Raw genomic sequence first — 22,137 nt, 5'->3', positions numbered from 1 at the left:
TCAAAGCAACCAATATTTATTGTGTAATTATAAAGTAAGAAAAGACGATTTCTGCTCCTCAGAATTAGTGGGGGAGGGGGAGACTTAAACACTTCTACATACTTAAAGCACATAATGTACTTAAATATAAATCCTACAGCATTTTCTGTGAAAATGCCTTCCCAAATTATTAGCCGGTAGTAGATTAGAGAACAATAATTCATCTCCAGAGTCTGGCTCTGAGAGAAAAAAGAATAAAAGAATGTAAGGTGATATAAAAAAGGAGAAATCCTCTGGCTGTTCAGTGATGCACATTCCAATAAAATTAGAGGGAAAATGAGCAGATTAGGCAGTCCAGAGGTGCTAGCTAATACCACAATGTTAATCATATTACAAAATATAAATGTATCAAATCAACATATTTGTTTATATTTGTATACCTTAAAACATTGTATACCTCTGTATATACTGCATGCCTTTGTATACCTTAACACATTTGTATACCTTAAACTTATACTATGTGTCAAAAATATTTTTTTAAAAAGTGGTCCAAAAGCCAGACACAGAAAAGGAATCAAGCACACTAATTTTTATATATTTACATATATAATGTATACGCATATTACATATATACATACATGCATATAGGTGTTTGTATATAAATATATGTAGCATGATAACATAGCTCCTACAAAACAGTCACTGGACCACAATGCCCAGAATTCATTTTTTTCTTAATTGAAATATAGTTGACATATGACATTATTAGTTTCAGGTATACAACATAATGATGTGATATTTGTATATAGTGTGAAATGATCACCACAGTAAGTATAGTTAACATCGATCACCATAGTTACAAAATTTTTTTTCTTATGATGAGAACTTCTGAGATCTATTCTCTTAGCAACTTCCAAATACGCAATTCAGTATTGTTAACTATAGCCACCATGCTGTACATATATACTCGTAATTTATTTATTTTATAACTGGTACTTTTTGACCACCTTTACCAATTTTGCCCACTCTCACCCAATGGCAACCACCAATCTGTTCTCTCTGCATCTAAGAAGCTCAACTTTTGTTTTGTTTTTTTTTTAAGATTCCACACATAAGTGAGATCATACCGTACTGTCTTTATTTATAGACTAAAAGATAAAATTAACGTGCCACTGAACAGCACTTTCTCTAGTAATTAGTTTAAAAACAGTAATAATTCTGGGGCTCTTGGGTGGCTCGGCTGGTGAAGCATCCGACTCTGGATTTTGACTCAGGTCATGATCTCATGGTTCGTGAAATTGAGTCCTGCATCAGGCTCTGAGCTGACACCACGACAGCCTGCTTGGGATTCTCTCCCCCTCTCTCTCTGCCTTCCCATGCTCACATGTTCTCTCTTTCACTCTTTCGATAAATAAATAGACATTAAAAAAAATAAAAATAAAAACAGTAATAATTTGATACCTATTATTCATTCATTCACTGATTTGTCTTTTCATTAAGAAAAATTACTCAGAGACTATAATGACAAGAAGAAATGCATGTTCAGATATTGGTAGAGGTGTGTAATGGGGTAGACCCCGGAAACACACTTTCTTTTCTCCAGAACTCTGAGTCCAATGGAGAAAACATATAAATCAATAATCAGATCATTTTCAGATGTGATAAATGCTAAGAATAAAGCATTCTGTATCTCAAATATACAGAAATTACCCACATTTAAACCATTTTTGCATATTTTAAATAAATACCAATTCAAGACTTACATTGCCTTTTCTTCTCAATATTTACTGCTTATAATTTACTTGGGAAAATAAATTCAAAGACAAAATAACAAGTTCTGAAAAAACTATAAAAACCACAATGCTTGAAAATAATTACAAAAGAAGAGCCTATGAAAGTGTAATTAATAGTATAACTGAAGCAACTTGTTTTGTAAACTTTGTAAGAGTTAACAAGAAAAGGTTTCAGAAGAAACTGTAATTTACCTGCCGAAATTAGCTGGCAAGAACTCAAGGAAAGCATCATTTAGATATAGCTGGGTTAGGTTTAACAGCTGAGAAAATCCATCAGGAAGCCTATATAAAATATATCAGAATTTAAGTTAAATTAATACACAGAATTTCAGTCTCTTACTGAATCTAAGAATGTGTCTACCCAGCACGTGCTCTTAACAGATAATAGGCACCTTTTTACTTTTATGAGGGATCGTCAAACATTTCCCTTTTGTAATAATTTGTCTCTTTCAATGTTTATAATTTCATCTCTTTGCAAAAAGGAAATGAAACAGTATTTATCTCAAGAAGATAAAATGTGCATTCAAAGATCAAGTCTGAATGAGCCAAAATACAGAGAAATGTATTTAGTACATAACTATGACATCAGCAGACACTACTGAAATCTGCCTTATCTAACATCAGTCCAAAGGATTAGATAAGGAATTCCAAACCTTGACAGTTTTGACTTTTGGGGCTGGATAATTCTTTGTAGTGGGGAGGCTGTCTTCTGCACTGTAGTTATGTTTAGCAGCAACCCTGGCCTTCAGCCATTAGAAGCCAGGAGCACCACCTACCCCCCACATGTTGTAGAAACCAAAATTGTCTCCAGAATTTGCTAAATGATCCTTAGGGGCAAAATCATTCCCATTTGAGAACCACTAGTTGAGATTATTTTCAATTTCAACATCAGGCCCTTAAACAATCATAAAAAGAGTGCCTAATTTTATAATAAGCAAATGAAAAGAAATAATTTTAAAAAGCTAAATAAAATCCTAAGGCCATCTGAGAATCTATGTACGTATTAACTTTACCTTTATTTCCTCTGGTTTGCAAAACAAACTACAGATCTATAACTGGATGCTAGAGGAATATTTTCAGCTAAAGATGAAACATCATCTGTACATGTTTTTCCTGGATTTTAACAAGTACAAAATTCTCTTGCAGTGAGACATCCCAGAGTCTTTGACTGACCTTGTTTCTCTCCTACATCACACTCCTTCATCTACCACAGCAAATGAAGCATCACTGTTCAGAAAAACTCATTAAATACAGTACTATAATACATGAAAGTTGGTTTTAGTGTTCGACTTAGCTATATTAAGCTATACTCTATTCATCTTTTGTTTCACCATTCCATTTTTGCAAAATTTAACAGTTTTGGTGTCAGGAAAGCGTTCTATTTATAGCCACTACCATCATAAAAGAATATTTATGACCTCTGGTATACGGTGCAACCAATCACATGGTTTTGTTGTTGTTGTTTTTACCTTCTTGATCTTTCAACTGTCTTTTATTATTTTCGAAAGTTTTAATGTGCTGCACAGCTGATTTGCAAGTGAAGATATTCTTACATTGTGCAAATATCACTGAACAAGGAGACCTGGATTCTAGCCTCGTTTCTGATACAAACTATCTGCGAGACCTGGAACAAAACACCTGTGTTATCTGTTTGGATGTCTAATTTACTTTTGTAAAATATGGGTTTAGAAAAAATACTTAAGAGGTTTCTTTTTAATCTAACATTAAAATTTTGTACAGATTTAAGGCTGATATCAACTAATCATTAAAATATAGAAAGCAATTTTCTACTACTATCTCATAGATGTTTTATTCACAAAAGTAACTTATAACTCAACTGAGAACTTACTTGGAAATAGGGTTTACACTGGCCTCCACAACTGTCAAAACTTTACAATTTTTTATATTTTCTGGAAATTCCTGTATTCCTAGAAAATGAACAGATAATCAATAATCAAATTAAAAGGATCTTTTATAAAAGATAAAATAATAACATAAAATTACCATATACCTTGCAGATTCAAAATTTACCAACTAAGTAGGATCTAGATAAATTGACACCAACATCAATCTAACAGAACTACCTCTACAACGATTTCTCTTTTCTCTTCATCTTTTTTCATGTGCCTCTTTATAACTGTCAATTACTAATTTTACCTGCCTTTTCTTCCTTGAGTTCTTCTGAAAATTAGTTAATACCTTCTCTATTTGATGATGTAAAGGATACAAAATGCAGAACACTTAGCAATCTACCTACTTTTCTGCTGTACAAAGATGCATTACTTTTTTTAATGCTGGGCTCCAAATTAAGGTGGCCCCTAACATATGTATATATGTAAGGACAAAACTGAAAACAAAGCTGAAGACAGAAGAGGTTAAAAAAAAAAATCTATGTTTGATATGATAGCAGATATGCCAGAAGGCAGCTGCTGCGCAAAATTTCTGTAAAATATCATACAAATGTTGTGACAAGCCAAATTACAGTAAGCTTTCTAAGCACTTACACTTATTTTCACAAACTACCTCTGCAAAAATATATTTACAATAATTTGTGAACAATAACCCACAAACTTTAAGTAGCAATGTTGTAATCCAAACTAAAAGAATGTGAAATCTTTTTCAAATATTCCAAAAACTCTGCTTGTAAGATTCATTCCTGTAAAGACACAGTATGATTATTCCACATGGTTGACACTAAAAGATCATTTAAACTTCTTTCAACTTCATCACTGTATCATTCTTTTTTAAAAATTTTTTTTAATGTTTATTTGTTTTGGAGAGAGACAGAGTGTGAGCAGGGTAGGAACACAGAGAAAAGGAGGCACAGAATCCGAAGCAAGCTGCAGGCTCTGAGCTGGCAACACAGAGACTGACACAGGGCTCGAACCCATGAACTGTGAGATCGTGACCCGAGCCAAAGTCAGATGATTAACCAACTGAGCCACCCACACATCCTCGTCACTATATCATTCTAAGTAAGCAAGTTTACCACAGTGCCAAACACAGGATTTCAGGTGATGAAATATGAATGGCACAAAATCACCAACTGGCAAATAGTGCAGTAATAACTGTCCAGTCAAAATTCATATAATATTAGTAGGTAAAATATTGATGAAAAATTGGATATTAATATAGTCTCAAAGTTTCTCCAAAAAAGATACTTACTAATCATAAAAGGAATAGAGCAATTATAGTGAAGAAATCTCACAGGCACCATCCTAAACTGCTTCAAAGTTAGCATCACTAGTTACCAACATCATCATGTGGCACCTAATCTAAGATGCACTGAGAAGATGCAATATCATTACTCTCATATTCTTGCCAAAAATATGTAACATGAAGTTAATCATAAGCAAACATCAAACAAATCCAAATTTAGGGAAATTCCACTGTGGAACTGGCAACTAACTTTAAAACTATCAAAGTCAAAAAAGACAAAAGGAAGATTGAAAGCTACTCAGGTAAGAGACCCAAGAGTACAACTGGGAGACTGTATCAATGTCAGTATCTATCTTGTTCTAGAATATTACAAAAAGTTACCATTGGGGAAACTAGGTAACAAGTACATAGGATTACTCTATAATTCTTAGAACTGTACATGCATTTACAATTATCTCAATAAAAATTTCAAGTAAAGAAATCTGGGCTCAATGATTCCTATGGGAAGGTTTTAGTACCATTGTTTTTATTACAAATTCAATTTCTCTAACAGTCAAAATAATTCATTTTCTCAATTTCAGTTTTAGGAACTTTTACTCTTGCTGAAATTTATAGAGTTCATGTAAATCTCCAAATCAGCAAATATAAGCAATGATGGATATCTTATGATATTAAGGAATTACTGTTAGCTGGGTTTAAGTATGGCAATAGAGTGATTTCATCTTGACACACTTATGTATGAAAAAGGTTATCCACGATTTGCTTTCAAACAATCAGAGATGGCAAAATAGGAGGTATGGATGGAGGCAGAGTAGGAGGTATTTAAGATACTGATAATGCTGAAATTGATAGGTATACAGGCTTATTCTATTATTCTACTTTTGTGAATGCTTGAAATGTTTCACTATAAAAGATTACGACTGCTCAGTTACTAAAAACAGACTCAGACACAAAAGGACTTCAAAACAGTTACTATTCTTAAAGGGGGAAAAATGGAACATTATCTATTTTTTATTTTTAATCTTTATTTATTTTTGAGAGAGAGAGACAGAGAGTGAGTGGTGGAGGGGCAGAGAGAGAGAGAGGGAGACACAGAATCAGAAGCTGGCTCCAGGCCCCAAGCTGTCAGCACGGAGCCCGACGCGAGGCTTGAACTCATGAACTGCGAGATCATGACCTGAACTAAAGTCAGACGCTTAACCAACCGAACCACGCAGGTGCCCCAAAATGGTACATTATTTAAGAAATAAACAGAAACTTCACAAATGAAAAATATACTATCTAAATGAAAAATCCACAGGACAGGATTAAAAGAAGATTACACAGGGCGCCTGGTTGGCTCAGTCAATTAAGCAGTTAAGCATCTGACTTCAGCTCAGGTCACGATCTCGAGGTTTGTTGGTTCGAGCCCCGTGTCGGGCTCTGTGCTCATAACTCGGAGCCCAGAGCCTGCTTCAGATTCTCATTCTCTCTCTCTCTCTCTCTCTCTATCTCTCTTCTGTCCCCCATCTCCCACCCTCCCTCTCACGCTCTCTCAAAAATAAACATATTTTAAAAAAGAGAAAAAGACTAGACACTGTAGGAGAAAATTTCAGTGAGCCAGACAGAAGTCATGGCAACAAAAATTAGCCAATCTGAAACACGGGAGCAAAAAAAGAATGAAAAAAAAAATCAACAAAACTGAGAATATACAGACAATTTCAAACAGGCTAACATGTATTTATCTATCTTTAGAAGTTTATTTACCAGCCTACCACTAAAAATACATGCTCTTTTTTTGTTTTTGTTAATATATTGTCAAATTGGCTAACATAAAGTGAGCTCTTGGGTTTTGAAGGGAGAACCTTTGCTTTCTCTTTCTTTACTACTTGAATTGGACATGGCAGTTATCAATGTCACCAGATACTTCCAAACTCCTCTCCAGGGTGGCAATGCCAAGTTTCATACCACAGCATCTATACATATTCTATTTTTAAAGTTCATTAACTTATTTATGAGAGAGAGAGAGAGAGAGAGAATACCTGTGCAAGCACAAGAGGGGAGGGGCAGAGAGGAAGAGAGGAAGAGAGAGAAGAACCCAAGCAGGCTCCATGCCACCATCGTGGAGCCTGAAGCGGGGCTCAAACTCACAAACTGCAAGATGATGACCCGAGCCAAAATCAAAAGAGTTGGGTGCTTAACCAAATAAGCCACCCAGGTGCCCCTATTTATACATATTCTTGTTGACATCCACTATTATCTTTAAATGCCAATGTAAGGGGTTGAACCTCACCAGCAATAATATAAATTTAAATTTAAATTAAAGCTAGGTATGTTCTTGATATTTTCTAGTGATACTGAATATACTTTCTAGGTATTTTCTAATGATGCCCAATACCTTTTCATGTGTTTAGTGATCATTTGTTCTTTCTTCTTGAACACCTTGTCTACTACACACTTTTCTATTGGATTATCTTTTCATTATTGACTGTAACCATTCTTTAGAAATATTAATACAGCAAGTTTTTCTCACACATTGTCATGTGTTTTTATTTACCTATTTTGTCATATTGAAATTTCATTCCTTTACTACTATGCTTCTTATATCTTGAACGAGTTATCTTTTCTATCTCGAAGTCATAAAAATACTCTCCTACATTTTCTGTTAATCGTAACTTGTTTCTTGTACTATTAGCCTTAATTCATTTTGCAATTTATTTTAGCACATACTATGAAGAATACCTTTGTTTGTTCTATTTCTCATATAAAAACATTGTTCCAGATGCACCTGGGTGGCTCAGTCATTTGAGCAACAGACTTTTGGCTTGTGTCACAATTTCGTGGTTCTTGACTTGGAGCCCTGCATTGGGCTCACTGCTGTCAGCAAGGAGCTGAGTTCCCATCCCCCACTCACTCTCTCAAAAATAAACAAACATTCATAACAAAACAAAACATTGTTCTAATGCTTACAAAATAGTTGTTTTCCTTATTCCACTGATTTCTAGAGGCACCTCTGTCATATTCCAAATTCTCTCATGGTTATGTTTCTAGACAATCTTTTCTTTTAGATCCTTCTACTGATCTATTCCATAGTTTTATGCTTTTCTTCCATTTAGATTGTACAGCCCATTTTCTGTAAAGTTCATTTCTAGATATGTGTGATAGATTGATTGCACTGATGGATTTGCTCCCTATCTCACTCTCTACAATGTGGTGTTTCAACTTTTTCCATCAAAATATTAAGTATAATTTCCCTATTCCTGATTCTGGGCTCAGCCATGTGTTCAGCTTTGACAGAGTGAACACAGAGTGAACAGACAGAGTTGACAGAGTGAACAGCTTTAACAGAGTGGATGAAATCAAGGGTTTAAATAAGTTCTGGATAATTTCCACTACCTCTCAGACTCATCTTATTGCTCTGTGAGAACACGGCTGGGATCACTTGGGCTAGCCTGATGGAGGATGAGATCTATGGCAGAGTGATTCCTGTCATCCCAGCATAGGATTTCCAGCATTGCAATTTAAATGGTCCATTTTTTTTAATACTTTTGTTATGTATGCATGTATGTTACATATGTAGGCTTCATGCCCAGCATGGAGCCCAATGTGGGGCTTGAACTCATAACCCTGAGATGAAGACCTGAGCCAAGATCAAGAGTTGGATACTTAACCAACTGAGCCACCCAGGTGCCCCAAACAGTCTTTATCTAGTTTTGTTATCAAGTATATTTTACCCTTATAGAGTTGTTTACTTTCCCCCATTACCCTAATCTACATGATAGTTTTTTATAAATAAGTGATTATCCAAATTCCATGAAGGTTTAGTCAAACTTGCTCTTAAAAGTAGGCTTGGTGGTTTTTCTGACTACCCAATTTAATACTGTATTCACTGGTCTTTTCAAGTTTTCTGCTTCTTGAGTTGATTCTGGAAATTTATTTTTCATTTCATCTAAGTTTTAAAATTTAGTGGCTTTATACTATTCACTCTTTTTCTTTTGAGTGAAAAGTTACTTTTTAATAAAATGGTAGCAATAGGAATGTGAGAGATGTTGCTTTTGGAGGTAATGGGGGACAAGAATTTTCTTTCTTTTTTTTTTTTTAATTTTTTTTTTTTTTAACGTTTATTTATTTTTGAGACAGAGAGAGACAGAGCATGAATGGGGGAGGGTCAGAGAGAGGGAGACACAGAAACAGGCTCCGGGCTCTGAGCTGTCAGCACAGGGGCCCGATGCGGGGCTCGAACTCACGGACCGTGAGATCGTGACCTGAGCCGAAGTCGGCGCTCAACCGACTGAGCCACCCAGGCGCCCCTTTGGACAAGAATTTTCTTAATGGTTAAATAAAAACTTAACCCTATTTGAAGTCACAAATTGGAAATACTGATCTACAAAGCATCCCTTTTACCTAGAAATTTAACACCTCAATTATACATTTTAGTGTATGTATACAATGAATTAATAGTATCTGTGTTTCTTCTGTTACTGCTAAGAGGTTTTATTCACGTTGCTTAGATTTTCTATTCAAAACACTTATAACTATTTAGTATATTTTACCTTTTTGCACAACAAACATTTGCTAAATTTGACTTACTACCCATAACATCCCTATTTTTTTACACTAATTTTCTTCCTTCTTTTCTCTCATTCATTTACATACAAAATATGTAAGAAGTACCTGGGTGGTTCAGAGAGTTGGGCGTCCAACTCCTGAATTTTGGCTCAGGTTGATTTTGGCTCAGGTCCTGATCTCACAGTCCTGACATTGAGCCCCAAGTCTGGGCTCTGTACTGAGAATCTTTCTGTCCCTCTCCCTCTGCGCCTCCTGGCTTGAGCTCACTCTCTCTCTCTCTCTCTCTCAAGCAACAACAACAACAAAATATTTAAGGTTACTGAATCATGTTCTTTAGAAGTTAAATTCTTATCAGTCCTTTAAATAATGTGAGACAAATCATTTGTCTCAAGTGGTAATTCTGTTGAGGACACATTAAAAGCACTTTAATAGATTAAAACAGTACCCCTTTGCTAAAATGACTTTATACTTTAAAAAACTTGGGGGTGCCTGGGTGGCTCAGTTGGTTAAGCAACCGACTTTGGCTCAGGTCATGATCTCATGGTTCAGTGCTAAAGTCAGCACAGAGTCCACTTCAGATCCTCGGTCTCCCTCTCTCTCTGCCCCTCCCCAACTTGCAGTGCTAGCTCTTGCTCTTGCTCTCAAAAATAAACAAACATTAAAAAAAAATTGACTATATGCTAACTAACCTGGATGTAAATTTAAAAAATAATACAAAAAAATAAAATTTTCAAAAAAAAAAAAATCGTATGGGGGTGGCAGCAGGGCTTCCAAGGTAGATGCAGTGCTCAGGGGCCAGAAATGGGAGACACGGAAGAAAAGGGCAAAAAAGACAAAGGGTTTGGAATATTATGAAAAAGGTGCAACGAACATCTGTTAAAACAATTCACTCCATAAACATACATTTCATTTCTCTTCTGTAAACACCAAGGAATGCAATTACTGAGTTAATTATATGGCTATTGATGTGGTGAATTATACGAATTCATTTTCAAATACTGAAGTAGCTTTGAATATCTGCAGAGCATCCCACTTGGGGGATACTTTTTTTTATTATTCTTATCAAATACTTATTTTTAAAATAAAACATTCCACATTTAGAGGAGTGGCAGGGGAAGGGCATTCCACAGTTTTCATTAGCACCCACTTCATTTGAAAACTTAGCTAAATATCTCATTTCTTTGGCCTTTTTAAGTCCTTAAAGTGTCATGAAATTGTCTATATAAAAGATATTATCCAAGAGCTATAACATTTTTGGTACATGATCAAGTCTACTAAGGAGAAAAAAGACCAATTAGTTTGGTATGTTCTACTGATCTAAACTTTTATGTGGAGAAAGAATAATTTCAAGAGTTCTATATTAGATTTCTATAATTTTAATATTTCATGGAAAAGTAATGTTTTTATCATCTTCCACAAATAAACATATATTTTATATTTTTAAAAATTTAAAGTACTTTATTCCATAGCTTGAGGTTTATAAAAAGTAACCAATCCTTATCTATGAAATTAGTAATTCTAAATCATCTTCAGCTTTCAGATACATAGTAATAATTTTTCCATAAACAATTACTTTTGAAATACTTTTCTACTTGTATAAATTGTTAGCATTGTATTTACTATGACTTCAATCCCTACAGGTTCCAAATCTGTATCTCTGGTTCCCTGCTCTCTCCTTAACTTCAAAAAAGAATTTTCAAATGCCTTTTACATACTGCTTAGGTATCTCAAACAAAACATGGGCCACACTGAAATTACCTATACTTTGTATTATTCAGCAAATATGTACCAACTGCACACAGTGTAAGACACTATGCTAAAGACTATAGATACCATGACAAGGTCCCTTTTCTTGAGAAGCTAAAACTGAGCCAAAAAAAAAAAAAGTTTTCACCCCACCAGTTTATTTCCTTCCTCAGGAGTCTTCCTTCGCAGGATCTTTTGCACCTTTCCTCTCTTTTTCTAGGTCTCTTAATGTTGGGTTGCCCCCCAGGGCTCATTCTTTGGGTGTCTTGTCTTTCACACACAAGGCCTTGGCTACTATTTCTAATCTCCAGCTGTATATACCATGTCTGTGCTGACAACTCCCATATATGAAGAGCTAGCACAGTTCCCTCTTGACTGAGAACTCCTGACCCCTGTGAATAACTAGGTATCTTATTTCAAATAAAACGTGTCCAAAAATGACCTGATTTTTTCCACTAAAAACTGCAACTCCCACAGATGACCCCTTTTCGATTGTCAGCACCTCTATCCTTCCACTTGCATAGATCAATACCACTGAGGTCATCTTCACCTCTTATCTTGGATTCCACATGCAATCCATCTTAAAATCTTGTCGACTCAACCTTCAAAACATCTAGAGTCTGTCCACATTTCACTGCTTCTATCACTATCATCAGAGATAACATCCCAACTGGTTACTTTTCACCCTTGTACCCACAATGTTTCCACATATGACCAGCATAAATCTTTAAAATACAAATCAGATCATGCTCTGATTGATCTGCTCAAAGCTTTCCAAATGATTCCATATCACTGAGAGTAAATGTCAAAGAACATACTATTACCTACAAGGCTCTCACTCTCTGACCACTACTCTTCTCGCTCTCCCATCTTGCTTACTATCTTTTAGCTACCCTGGCCTTCTGTTTCCCACACATATTATGGACACTTGCACCTTACAAACTTTACACTGGCTGTTCCCTTTCTGGTACTTCTTACCTTAGATACCTACATGGCTAACTTCTCAGGTCCTTGCTCATGTCACTGTCTCAAGGAGGCCTACTCTCAAAGCTTATGTTAGCCAGTCTTCAAAGATGGCTCATTTTATCCTTAAAGTATGCAGCACCTGAATTTTATCATGAGTTACTTCTTAATTCTCTAACAATTTCAAATATCTGTTCCTTTTTCATTTCCAGTTGAATACTGCTCCTTCTTTGTCATATACCCTTTTTATAAGAATTTGACTCTGTTGCTCAAACTTAGTAAATGGAAAACACTAGATTAGATGTTACAAAATGTGGCTGTCCTCTTTATCTTACTATTGCTTGGTTACAGAAGAATTCTTTCTCTACTGCTGGGACAGAGCATATACCTCCTGACATCTAGGAGCTGGCCTGGTACTATGAGCTAGTCCTGTGTCTTACTATGAACCATCTACTTGGCATTCAAAGAGAGGTCTTGGTATTCTCTTGTTAAACTAATTTCAAAGAGTATCAACATCAGACCAGGCCACTCTATGACCATGAAAGATCAAGACAACAGCAAATTTGTACAGTTAACCTTCAAACAACATGGGTTTGAATGGTGCAGGTCCACTTATACAAGGATGTTTCTTACAGTACTGTAAATGTGTTTTCTCTTATGACTTTCTTAATAACATTTTTTCACTAACTTTATTGTAATAATACATTATATAAGACATATACAAAATATGTTGCATGTTATGTTTATTATACATACATAATATATGTTAGGGGTAAGGCTTCTTGTCAATAGTAGACTACTAGCATAGTTAAGTTTGAGGGGAACCAAAAGTTATACACAGATTTTCAACAGTGTACGGGGTTGGTGCTCCTAACTCCTACATCGTTCAAGGGTCAACCATCATCATGTCTGAACAAACACAATCAAATGTAATTACATCTGAACAAATATGAACACTGTCCAAAACACAAAATATCAAACAACCCCTTCTCCCAACTGTTGAGTGACTGCTGTTTCTTTACCAATTACAATTTTAGCCTTGCTGTAATATGCCCTCCCTAACAGGTAAATTTATTCTAATTCCCAATTATAGAGCTACCTCTACTTCTTGACAGCATTGTGTCCAGAGTAAAACCTCATATTCTAAACCCTCCCCCAAATCACCAAAGAAAAGCTCAAATCCTGTAATAAGTCTTTATTTTTAATACCTTGAGACACCACTTAGATTCCCACAGTATGGGTTTTTACTCACTGCATCAAGTAAGAAACCCAAACTGTTCAACCACAGGTGAGTTTCTGGTGATCTCTGCTGAAAGGGCATCAATATTCCAATGTCCTAATTACAGAATATAAGTTAACAGTGGCTCCTTAATGTTCCTGCACTTGAAATGCTATGGTAATAAATAGCACAGAATATAATAGGGAGTTCCATTCAAAACAGTCAAAACCAGGAACTGCAAACTCAAATAATTATACGATCAAGGGATAATAGATGTATGATTTGACAAGGTATATAACATGAGTGATAAGGCCCATGGTAAGGCACAGTGAGTGCACCCCCAGTTACAGTCTACATCATTAACATACTTGGCAATGACAAGTGATCACTGGTCTAAATATTTTTAAGTTCCAGGTTAGTTTAACACATGGTTTTTCTTCTTTTTTTTATCTTAAAATGACTTCCCAAGACATCGGTAATTTTCCTCATCATCAATTTAACTTCTCTGAACTTAAAGTGAAGAGCCTTTGCCAGCAGTTGGTCCCCAATCATATTTTCTCAGGTTCAATGAACTGCTTTCTGTTTTCACCATGAACTTTCAATTCATTCTTCCTGGGCTTTTGGACTCAATTAAAAAGAAAGGCCTTATTTAACCTCTCTAGCATTCCCGTATCAGAAAGATCTGAACTACTCTTTCTGGTTTCTCTGGTTTTCTTACAATTTTCTGGCTTTCTATTCCATGTGCTCAAACAGATGAATTAACAAGTAGGCAGTCTTCATTTCTTTTATCTCCCCTTCCCAACCAGCATCCCCAATCAATTACTCTGGCAGAATATTTTAATCATCATCACCATTAGTCTTCTCAAGAAGGAAAGGCCATTTGAACACAAGAGATAAGAACTTCTCGAACACTAGTTGCTGTTTGCAATGACTTGGGATAGCAGCTTGGTGAGCTTTTTCTTTCTTTAAAAAGCTAACAATAAACCAAAACTTTAGTCATAAAAGGAAGATTCACAAAGTCATATGACTTTACTTATAAAAAGAACACTCACAAGATGATGGAATTGTATAAAACAGGTTTTCAATATAAGCAGCAAGAAACGGCTGAAAAAAAGAAAGGGGGGGTGCCTGGGTGGCTCACTTGGTTGAACATCCAATTTCAGCTTAGGTCATGATCTAGCAGTTTGTGGGATCAGGCCCCATGTCAGGCTCTGCACTGACAGCGTGGAGCCTGCATGGGATTCTCTCTTGTTCTCTCTGTCCCTCCCTGTTTCTCTCAAAATAAATAAATAAACATTAAGAGAGAGAGAGAGAGAGAGAGAGAGAGAGAGAGAGAGAGAGAGAGAAAGACTACAGTCCAATGGGTTGCCATAACTCAAACACATTACTTTTAAAAGTTGCACAAAAGTCTAAAACACTGATTTAAGGGGCACCTGGGTGGCCCAGTCCATTAAGTGTCCAACTTTGGCTCATGTCATGATCCCACCGTTTGTGAGTTCGAGCCCTGCATCGGGCTCTGTGCTGACAGCTCAGAGCCTGGAGCTTCTTCAGATTCTGTGTCTCCCTCTCGTCCTGACCCTCCCCCACTCATGATCTGTCTCTCTCTCTCAAAAATAAATAATAAAAAAACATTTAAAAATAACATAAAATAAAACAGGATTAAATTAAATTAAATTATATTAAGTTAAATTAAATATTGATTTAAGGACTCTGCAGGACCATAATCACACCATTCTCAATTCAGAGTAATAAACCTGGGGTTAATGCATTTTCAGGAGGTATATGTTCATTACTAAGCCAAGTAATATTTTCTTTTTAATTTTTTTAACATTTAATTTTGAGAGAGAGAGCAGGGGAGGGGCAGAGAGAGAGGGAGACACAGAATCCAAGCAGGTTCAGGCTCTGTGCTGATAGCTCAGCACGTGGGGCTTGAGCCCAGAGACCACAAGAGCATGATCTGAGCCTAAGTCGGACGCTTAACCAACTGAGTCACACAGGCGCCCCAAGCCAACTATATTTTCATACCATGACTGTGGCATCAATTTACCAGCCTTTCCCAGGTGCATACAATTGTATTAGTAATACTCAGGTCTCTTTCCTTATACCTTAACATCTCCCATTTAAAAAGATCAAAAAGTAGAAAACATAGCCCTTTAGAATGGAGGTTACATTTAATGACTTCTACTGTCACAATTCTATAATACTATGGAGCTGACTTAACTATCAGCATATGGAGAGCTACAAAGGCAATGGATTAAGTTCATTTACTTTGAAATTTATCAGGCAATACTTGTCATTCTACTAAGCACCAGGAATTGAAACTAATTTCAAACTGCCCTTAAAGAGAAGTTTCAAGCTGAGGAAATCTATTTAACCTAAATATAACCATGATGGGAAAAGTCACACAAATTAAAAACCAACTGACCTAAACTCTTCAAAATGGCAATGTCATGAAAAACACAAAAACATGGGCAAACTATTCCTGATTTTAAAAGATCAAAGAGACACAACTGAACGCTATGTGATCTTTAACTTTGGAGGTGGGGGAGGAAATAGCTAAAAGGGGCATTTTTAGGCAAGAGGGAAAATGTAATGTCAAATTTCTTGGAAGTGATAATGATATTATGGTTATATGTAAGGATTTCCAAGTTGTTGAGAAATGGTACTTCCAGTATTTAATGGTAAAGTTCATGTCTGCAACCTAAAATGTTAAGTAAGTTTACTAAAAAGAAATTCTATATAAGCAACAATCTATCTTTTCCTTGAACATTAAATTCAAAAATTCATATTTTTAAAAAAGAAAGAAAGCAAATATGGCAAAATGCTAACGGTGGGTGAAACCATGAGCGTTCTGTCAATTCTTACGTAGGCTTTTATTTTGACTACGAAATTTTTGAAATAAATTGAAGAAAAACAGGATATAAATGAATCCAATCTAAAGGAAAAATTCTAAATTTTTATTTAAAACAGATTTTTTCGAGGCACCTGGGTGACTCAGCCAGTTGAGTGTCTGACTTCTGCTCAGGTCATGATCTCACAGATCGTGAGTTTGAGGCCTGCGTCAGGCTCTGTGCTGACAGCTCAGAGCCTGGAGCCTGCTTCGGATTCTGTGTCTCCCTCTCTCTCTGCCCCTAACCCACTCACATCCTGTCTCTGTCTCTCTCAAAAATAAACATTTAAAAAAAAAATTTTTTTTTAAAAACACAGATTTTTTTTCATATAACAGAAAAATTTAACCATAAAGTTAAATGATTCAATAACAATCTTAAAAATTAAAACTTTTTTATGTGGATCATGAGAAACTTAACAGAAACCCATGGGGGAGGGGAAGGAAAAAAAAAAAAAAAGAGGTTAGAGTGGGAGAGAGCCAAAGCATAAGAGACTCTTAAAAACTGAGAACTGAGGGTTGATGGGGGGGGGGGGGGGGGGGGTGGGGGTGGGAGGGGAGGGTGGGTGATGGGTATTGAAGAGGGCATTTTTTGGGATGAGCACTGTGTGTTGTATGGAAACCAATTTGACAATAAATTTCATTAAAAAAATTAAATAAAAAAAATTAAAACTTTTAAACTTAAAATTTATTGGCTATTGACAATTGAAACCCAGTAGACCACTAACCACTGTAACCTGAACCTGAATCTAGAGTGCATATGGACACATTATACCTCCTTAAAAAGGATTTAATCCTTAAAAAGGTATAGATTTGATGATTTTCCTACAAAATATACAATTATTTGATATGGAATGCCCACAACTAAGATAATTAGGGCTTAGCAAATCAAGGCATGCAGTAAATGTATTTATTGACTTTTAAGTATTTTTTTTATGGCAATGGGTAGACACCATCGTTAATTAATTCCAAGTTAACTGTTAATTGTGAAAAGAGGATGAACTTTTTAATCGGTCCTAATGTGGTTTTCATAATGAGTCCTAAAACGTGGAATTGATATGTTGGAAAGATTACTCCTGGATATTCATATCATCAAGACAAAAAGTAACTCTGCAACCAAGAGCTATGGAATAGGATTGCTAGGCATTTACTGGTGCTACTGCACTAACTTTTGGACCTTGTTTATAAAGATTTTCTCCAAATGTTACAAAGAATTATATGAATATGACTTGGTATTTAGTGTTTGTTGAAGTCTTATCTTTTGACAGACCATTTAACATTTACTGTCTTGTGATTTGTTTTTGTAATTATGTAATAAATACATGCTCATTCTAAAATTTTCAAGTATCTACTTGTCTCTCTCAGACAAGATAAGCACTTAACATTTTGGAATGTATTTTCCCCGATGTTTTCAGTCTATATCAAACTAAACGTACTAAACCAAAACTGTATGCAGCAGGAGAACAGTCACCACGTCCTTTTATTTCTCATCATTAAATGTAATCCTAGGTCCTAATAAAGTACTTGGCAAAAACTGGTCTCTCAATAAAGATTTAAAGATGCTCAATTCATTTCTAATGTTGCACAACATTTTTTTAAACAGTTAAGACTATACCGTAAATATTTCATGTCTGTATTGATAGAGCTACATTAGATTCCACTCTATGACTGTACCAGTGTCATGAACAATGAACACTACAGTTGTTAGTAGTTTCTCATCATTACAAACAAAAGGACAGTGAATATTTATAAATATATAAAGGTAAAGATATATAAATATGTACATGCATGTATCCATAACATTTTAATTAAAAGGTCATTTAAAATTTTTTACATTTATTTTCCATAGTGCTTTAAGCTATCATATACGTAAGTTATATATATGCAGAAGCTAATACAATAATACTTTTAAATTTTATATTTTTGTTTGTTAACACACAATAGAAATCTTAACAAAATAACGTGTTCCCACATAAGTCGGGGGGGAAAAATCTTACCATTCTTGCTGACATCCAGTTCCCTGAGATTAATGAGATTTGCAATAGATGCTGGTAATGTTGTTAAATCATTGTCTGGCAAACTCAGTTTATGTAGAGACTGACAGTTAAAAAGTTGCTATTGAAACAAGGAAAGAAAAGTTTTTGATTATTTAAGTTTCCTTAAATATTTTATTTATTAACATTTATACAAAAAAATATTAGTGTAACTAAAACTGAATGAATTGTATCTACATAAATACCAAGAAAGATCTCTAATTGTTTCCTGCTATTATAGATCTGAACACAACTGAACTACTCAATCATTTACATATTCACACTTCGGCCCTAAGCAAAATGCACTTAATAAGAACAATTATATGGTTGTATTCTTGGTTAAAGTAGTAAAGAATAAGTGGCTATTAAATAAGCTAAAGTTTGAAACTTGTATTTCAAACATCCTTATTCCAAAACGAAAGTTTATAAAAATTAAATTCAAATAAGTACAATGGATTTAAAATGATTCAAAATAGGGGCACTTGCGTGGTTCAGTTGGTTAAGCACCTAACTTTTGATTTCAGCTCAGGTTATGATCTCATGGTTTGTGAGATCGAGCCCCAAGTTGGGCCCTGTGCTGACAGCATGGAGCCTGCTTGGAATTCTCTCTTTCCCTCTCTCATAAAAACAAAAACAAACAAACAAAGCTAAAAAACAAAAACACAGTTCTGATTTGGGAAAACAAAAAAATAAGGGAACAAATATCCTATTATGCTAAAATCACAATAATACATTAAAATACAATATATTTATTTAAATAAAATATATTTTAAATAAAATATATTCAACCAGAAGTGTAGGTAAATGGGTCACTTCTAACTTCCATACCAAAAAACTACAGACTATACGGAGCACAGAGAATTTTTAGGGCAATGAAAATACTCTGTATGATACCACAATCATGGAAACATTTCATTATACATTTGTCCAAACCCATAAATGTACAACCATACTGCAAACTATGGACTGTGGGTGATTATAATTTTTCAACATAGGTTCAATTTTAATGTAAGCACCACTCTGCTAGAGTATGTTGACAATGCTGGAGGCTATGCATGTGTGGGAACAGTGAAGGTATATGAGAAATCTCGATTTTGCTGTGAACCTACAACTGTTTTTAAAATGTTAAAGTGTTTAGAAAAACAAACAAAAAACTGTTAATCAGGATGGCACTGAATAAGCCCTATTTGAGAAGAGCATTCTTCTAAAAATGGTAAGTTATGCTTAAGTGGTTCAGTTATTTGCACTTTCACAGCAAGCCTCTCCTTTCCCCTCAATCCTCAGACTGAGACCCTACTAGTACTTATTACAGAAAGAGACTACTCTTAGACTTTCAAGTTTTCCAAAATAACAAAAGGAAGATAAATTATTTTCTAAAGAACTATATAAGGAAAAAATAATTTACAAAGCACCTTATTACAACCTAGGGAAGTAATTTATAAACATACAACTGCAATCTTTAATATTTTATCCTTAGCCATACACAGATTTCTTTATAAGACAACCTTGGATGGCACTAGCTTTCAAAATATTTTTACTAGTGGCCACCGAAAGAAAAGCCTTTTTCAAAGGACTGCCATCCAGTATGTACACACAGAGACACTTAACACAAATATTTCATGCAACAATGGACACATGCAACACACTCTACTTTCTATTCTATTTCAAGTTAGGGTTGCCAGATGAAATTCGGACTTCAGGAAATAGTAATTTTTAGTAGAAGTATGTCCTATTTATTGCATAAAACACTTATATTAAAAAATTATTCACCATTCATTTAAAAATTATAATTTCAGGGGTGCCTGGGTGGCTCAGTCAGTTGAGTGTCCGACTTCAGCTCAGGTCATGATCTCATGGTTCGTGGGTTGGAGCCCTGTGTCGGGCTCTGGGCTGACAGCTCAGAGTCTGGAGCCTGCTTCAGATTCTGTGTCTCCCTCTCTATCTGCCCCTCCCCCCACTCATGCTCTGTCTCTCTCTGCCTCTCAAAAATAAAGAAACGTAATGAAAAAAATTATAATTTCACTGGGTGTCTTCTATTTTTATCTTCTAAATCTGCCAGTGCAAATCATAGTTTGCTTTTTGGAAATGCCACACATATTTATGAACCATCAGTGCCTCTCTACACAGTTGTGATAAACACTACTGTTTGGGTAGTAAAACATTCTGACAATTAAATCTATTGCAGTTTTTCCATAATAAACAAGAAACTGAGTTGAGAATGAAGAGGGATTAGGATTTAAGGAAAAACAAGTAGCCACTGAAAAATTTTGATAATGTGAGAGGACAGATGTTTCATGGCAACAAACCAACTTTCTCCCTCTAGTTATTCTTACATTTCAGAAAAGTTAAGTTCTCGGGCACCTGGGTGGCTGAGTTGGCTATACATCCGACTCTTTTTTTTTTTTTTTTTTTTTAAATATAAGTTAGTTAACATAGAGTGTAATAATGGCTTCTGGAGTAGAATTTAATGATTCGTCACTTACATACAACCCTCAGTGCTCATCCCAACAAGTGTTCTCCTTAATGCCCATCACCCATTTAGCCCATCCCCCCATCCAACACCCTGTGAGCAACCCTCAGTTTGTTCTCTGTATTTAAGTGTCTCATGGTTTGCCTCCCTCTCTGTTTTTATCTTATTTTTCCTTCCATTTATTTCAGATCAGGTCATGATCTCGGTTTGTGAGATTGGCTTGTTTGGGATTCTCTCTCTTCCTTCCCTTCCCCACCCCATTCATATTTTCCTCGCAAAATAAATAAACTTAAAAAAAAAAATTTAAGTCGCAAAAGGAATAATATGTCTAAAAAACTGTTTAATAACAAAAAATATTATATGACAACCAAAAGGACAATTTATTCTCAATCGCAATAATATAGACCAATGTCTGATAAAAACTACAAAAAGAAAACATTAATTTTAATGATTTGTCCAGCTAAATCTACTGGCTGCCAAAACTGTATAGTCTTTCTCTCGCTGGCTATAAAAAACTGAAATTAAACATAAAATTTTAATTATTTACTTAAATATTCAAGCAACTGGCTTGAAGACACAAAGTTTAAAATTCTATTTTACAAAATTCTTAATTGTGTTGCATACCCTAAGATAAAATTAAACCAGAAAAAAAGATAAGAAACAAAGAAAACAATGGAAACACATATATATTGGCAGCATTATGGCAACACTGGGAATATTATATTCTATGCATAAAAATAACCACAGGCAATTCTTTTTTAAAAAATTTTTTTAATGTTTATTTTTGAGAGAGAGACAGAGTGCGAGTAGGGGAGGGGCAGAGAGAGAAGGAGACACAGAATCTGAAGCAGGCTCCAGGCTCTGAGCTGTCAGCACACAGAGCTGGTTGTGGGGCTTGAAGCCAGGAACTGTGAGATCATGATCTGAGCTGAAGTCATGCACTTGACCAACTGAGCCACCCAGGCACCCCAAACCAAAGGTAATTCTTAAAAGATAGTATTAACATACCTTTGGAAGCTCTTCAATCTGATTAGCATCTAAATAGAGTTCCTCCAAAGTTTTCTCAAAAGTAAAAATCTCTTTGGGAACCTGTTCCAAACTGCAATGAGAATAATCAAGGGTAGTTACAGTCTCCTCTTCCCCTCGTAGACACCGACATGGTACCAACCGCACAAACAAACTTCGTTTTGTAGTCATTTTTAGACACTGCAATATTCAAATAAAAATAAATTTAGTTATACATATTATAGCCAACAATTTTTCAAAACAAATAATTTCAATTCATTTATCACAATTTATATATCAAAGTATCTTCTTTACACACATCCAATGGAATATAT

At 35.1% G+C, this 22,137-nt stretch overlaps 1 protein-coding gene across 11 annotated transcripts in view; it reads right to left on the bottom strand.

Annotated features, from left to right (window-relative positions):
• ERBIN (erbb2 interacting protein) overlaps positions 1 to 22,137 on the bottom strand; it is a 127,627-nt gene that overhangs the window by 58,667 nt on the left and 46,823 nt on the right. For all 11 annotated transcript variants that reach the window (XM_042987664.1, XM_042987668.1, XM_042987677.1 and 8 more), the window contains exons 3-6: positions 21,806 to 22,003; positions 18,292 to 18,409; positions 3,622 to 3,700; positions 1,965 to 2,054 (exon numbers count right to left, since the gene is read on the bottom strand). In XM_042987664.1, coding sequence (XP_042843598.1) covers positions 1,965 to 2,054; positions 3,622 to 3,700; positions 18,292 to 18,409; positions 21,806 to 21,994 — 476 coding nt within the window. In that variant the 5' untranslated portion in view covers positions 21,995 to 22,003. The remainder of the gene's footprint in view (positions 1 to 1,964; positions 2,055 to 3,621; positions 3,701 to 18,291; positions 18,410 to 21,805; positions 22,004 to 22,137) is intronic.

This window comes from Panthera tigris, chromosome A1 (assembly GCF_018350195.1).
Source record: "Panthera tigris isolate Pti1 chromosome A1, P.tigris_Pti1_mat1.1, whole genome shotgun sequence".
NCBI lineage: Eukaryota > Metazoa > Chordata > Mammalia > Carnivora > Felidae > Panthera > Panthera tigris.
Note: the sequence above shows the minus strand (reverse complement) of the source record. Positions and strands in the feature narration are given on the sequence as shown.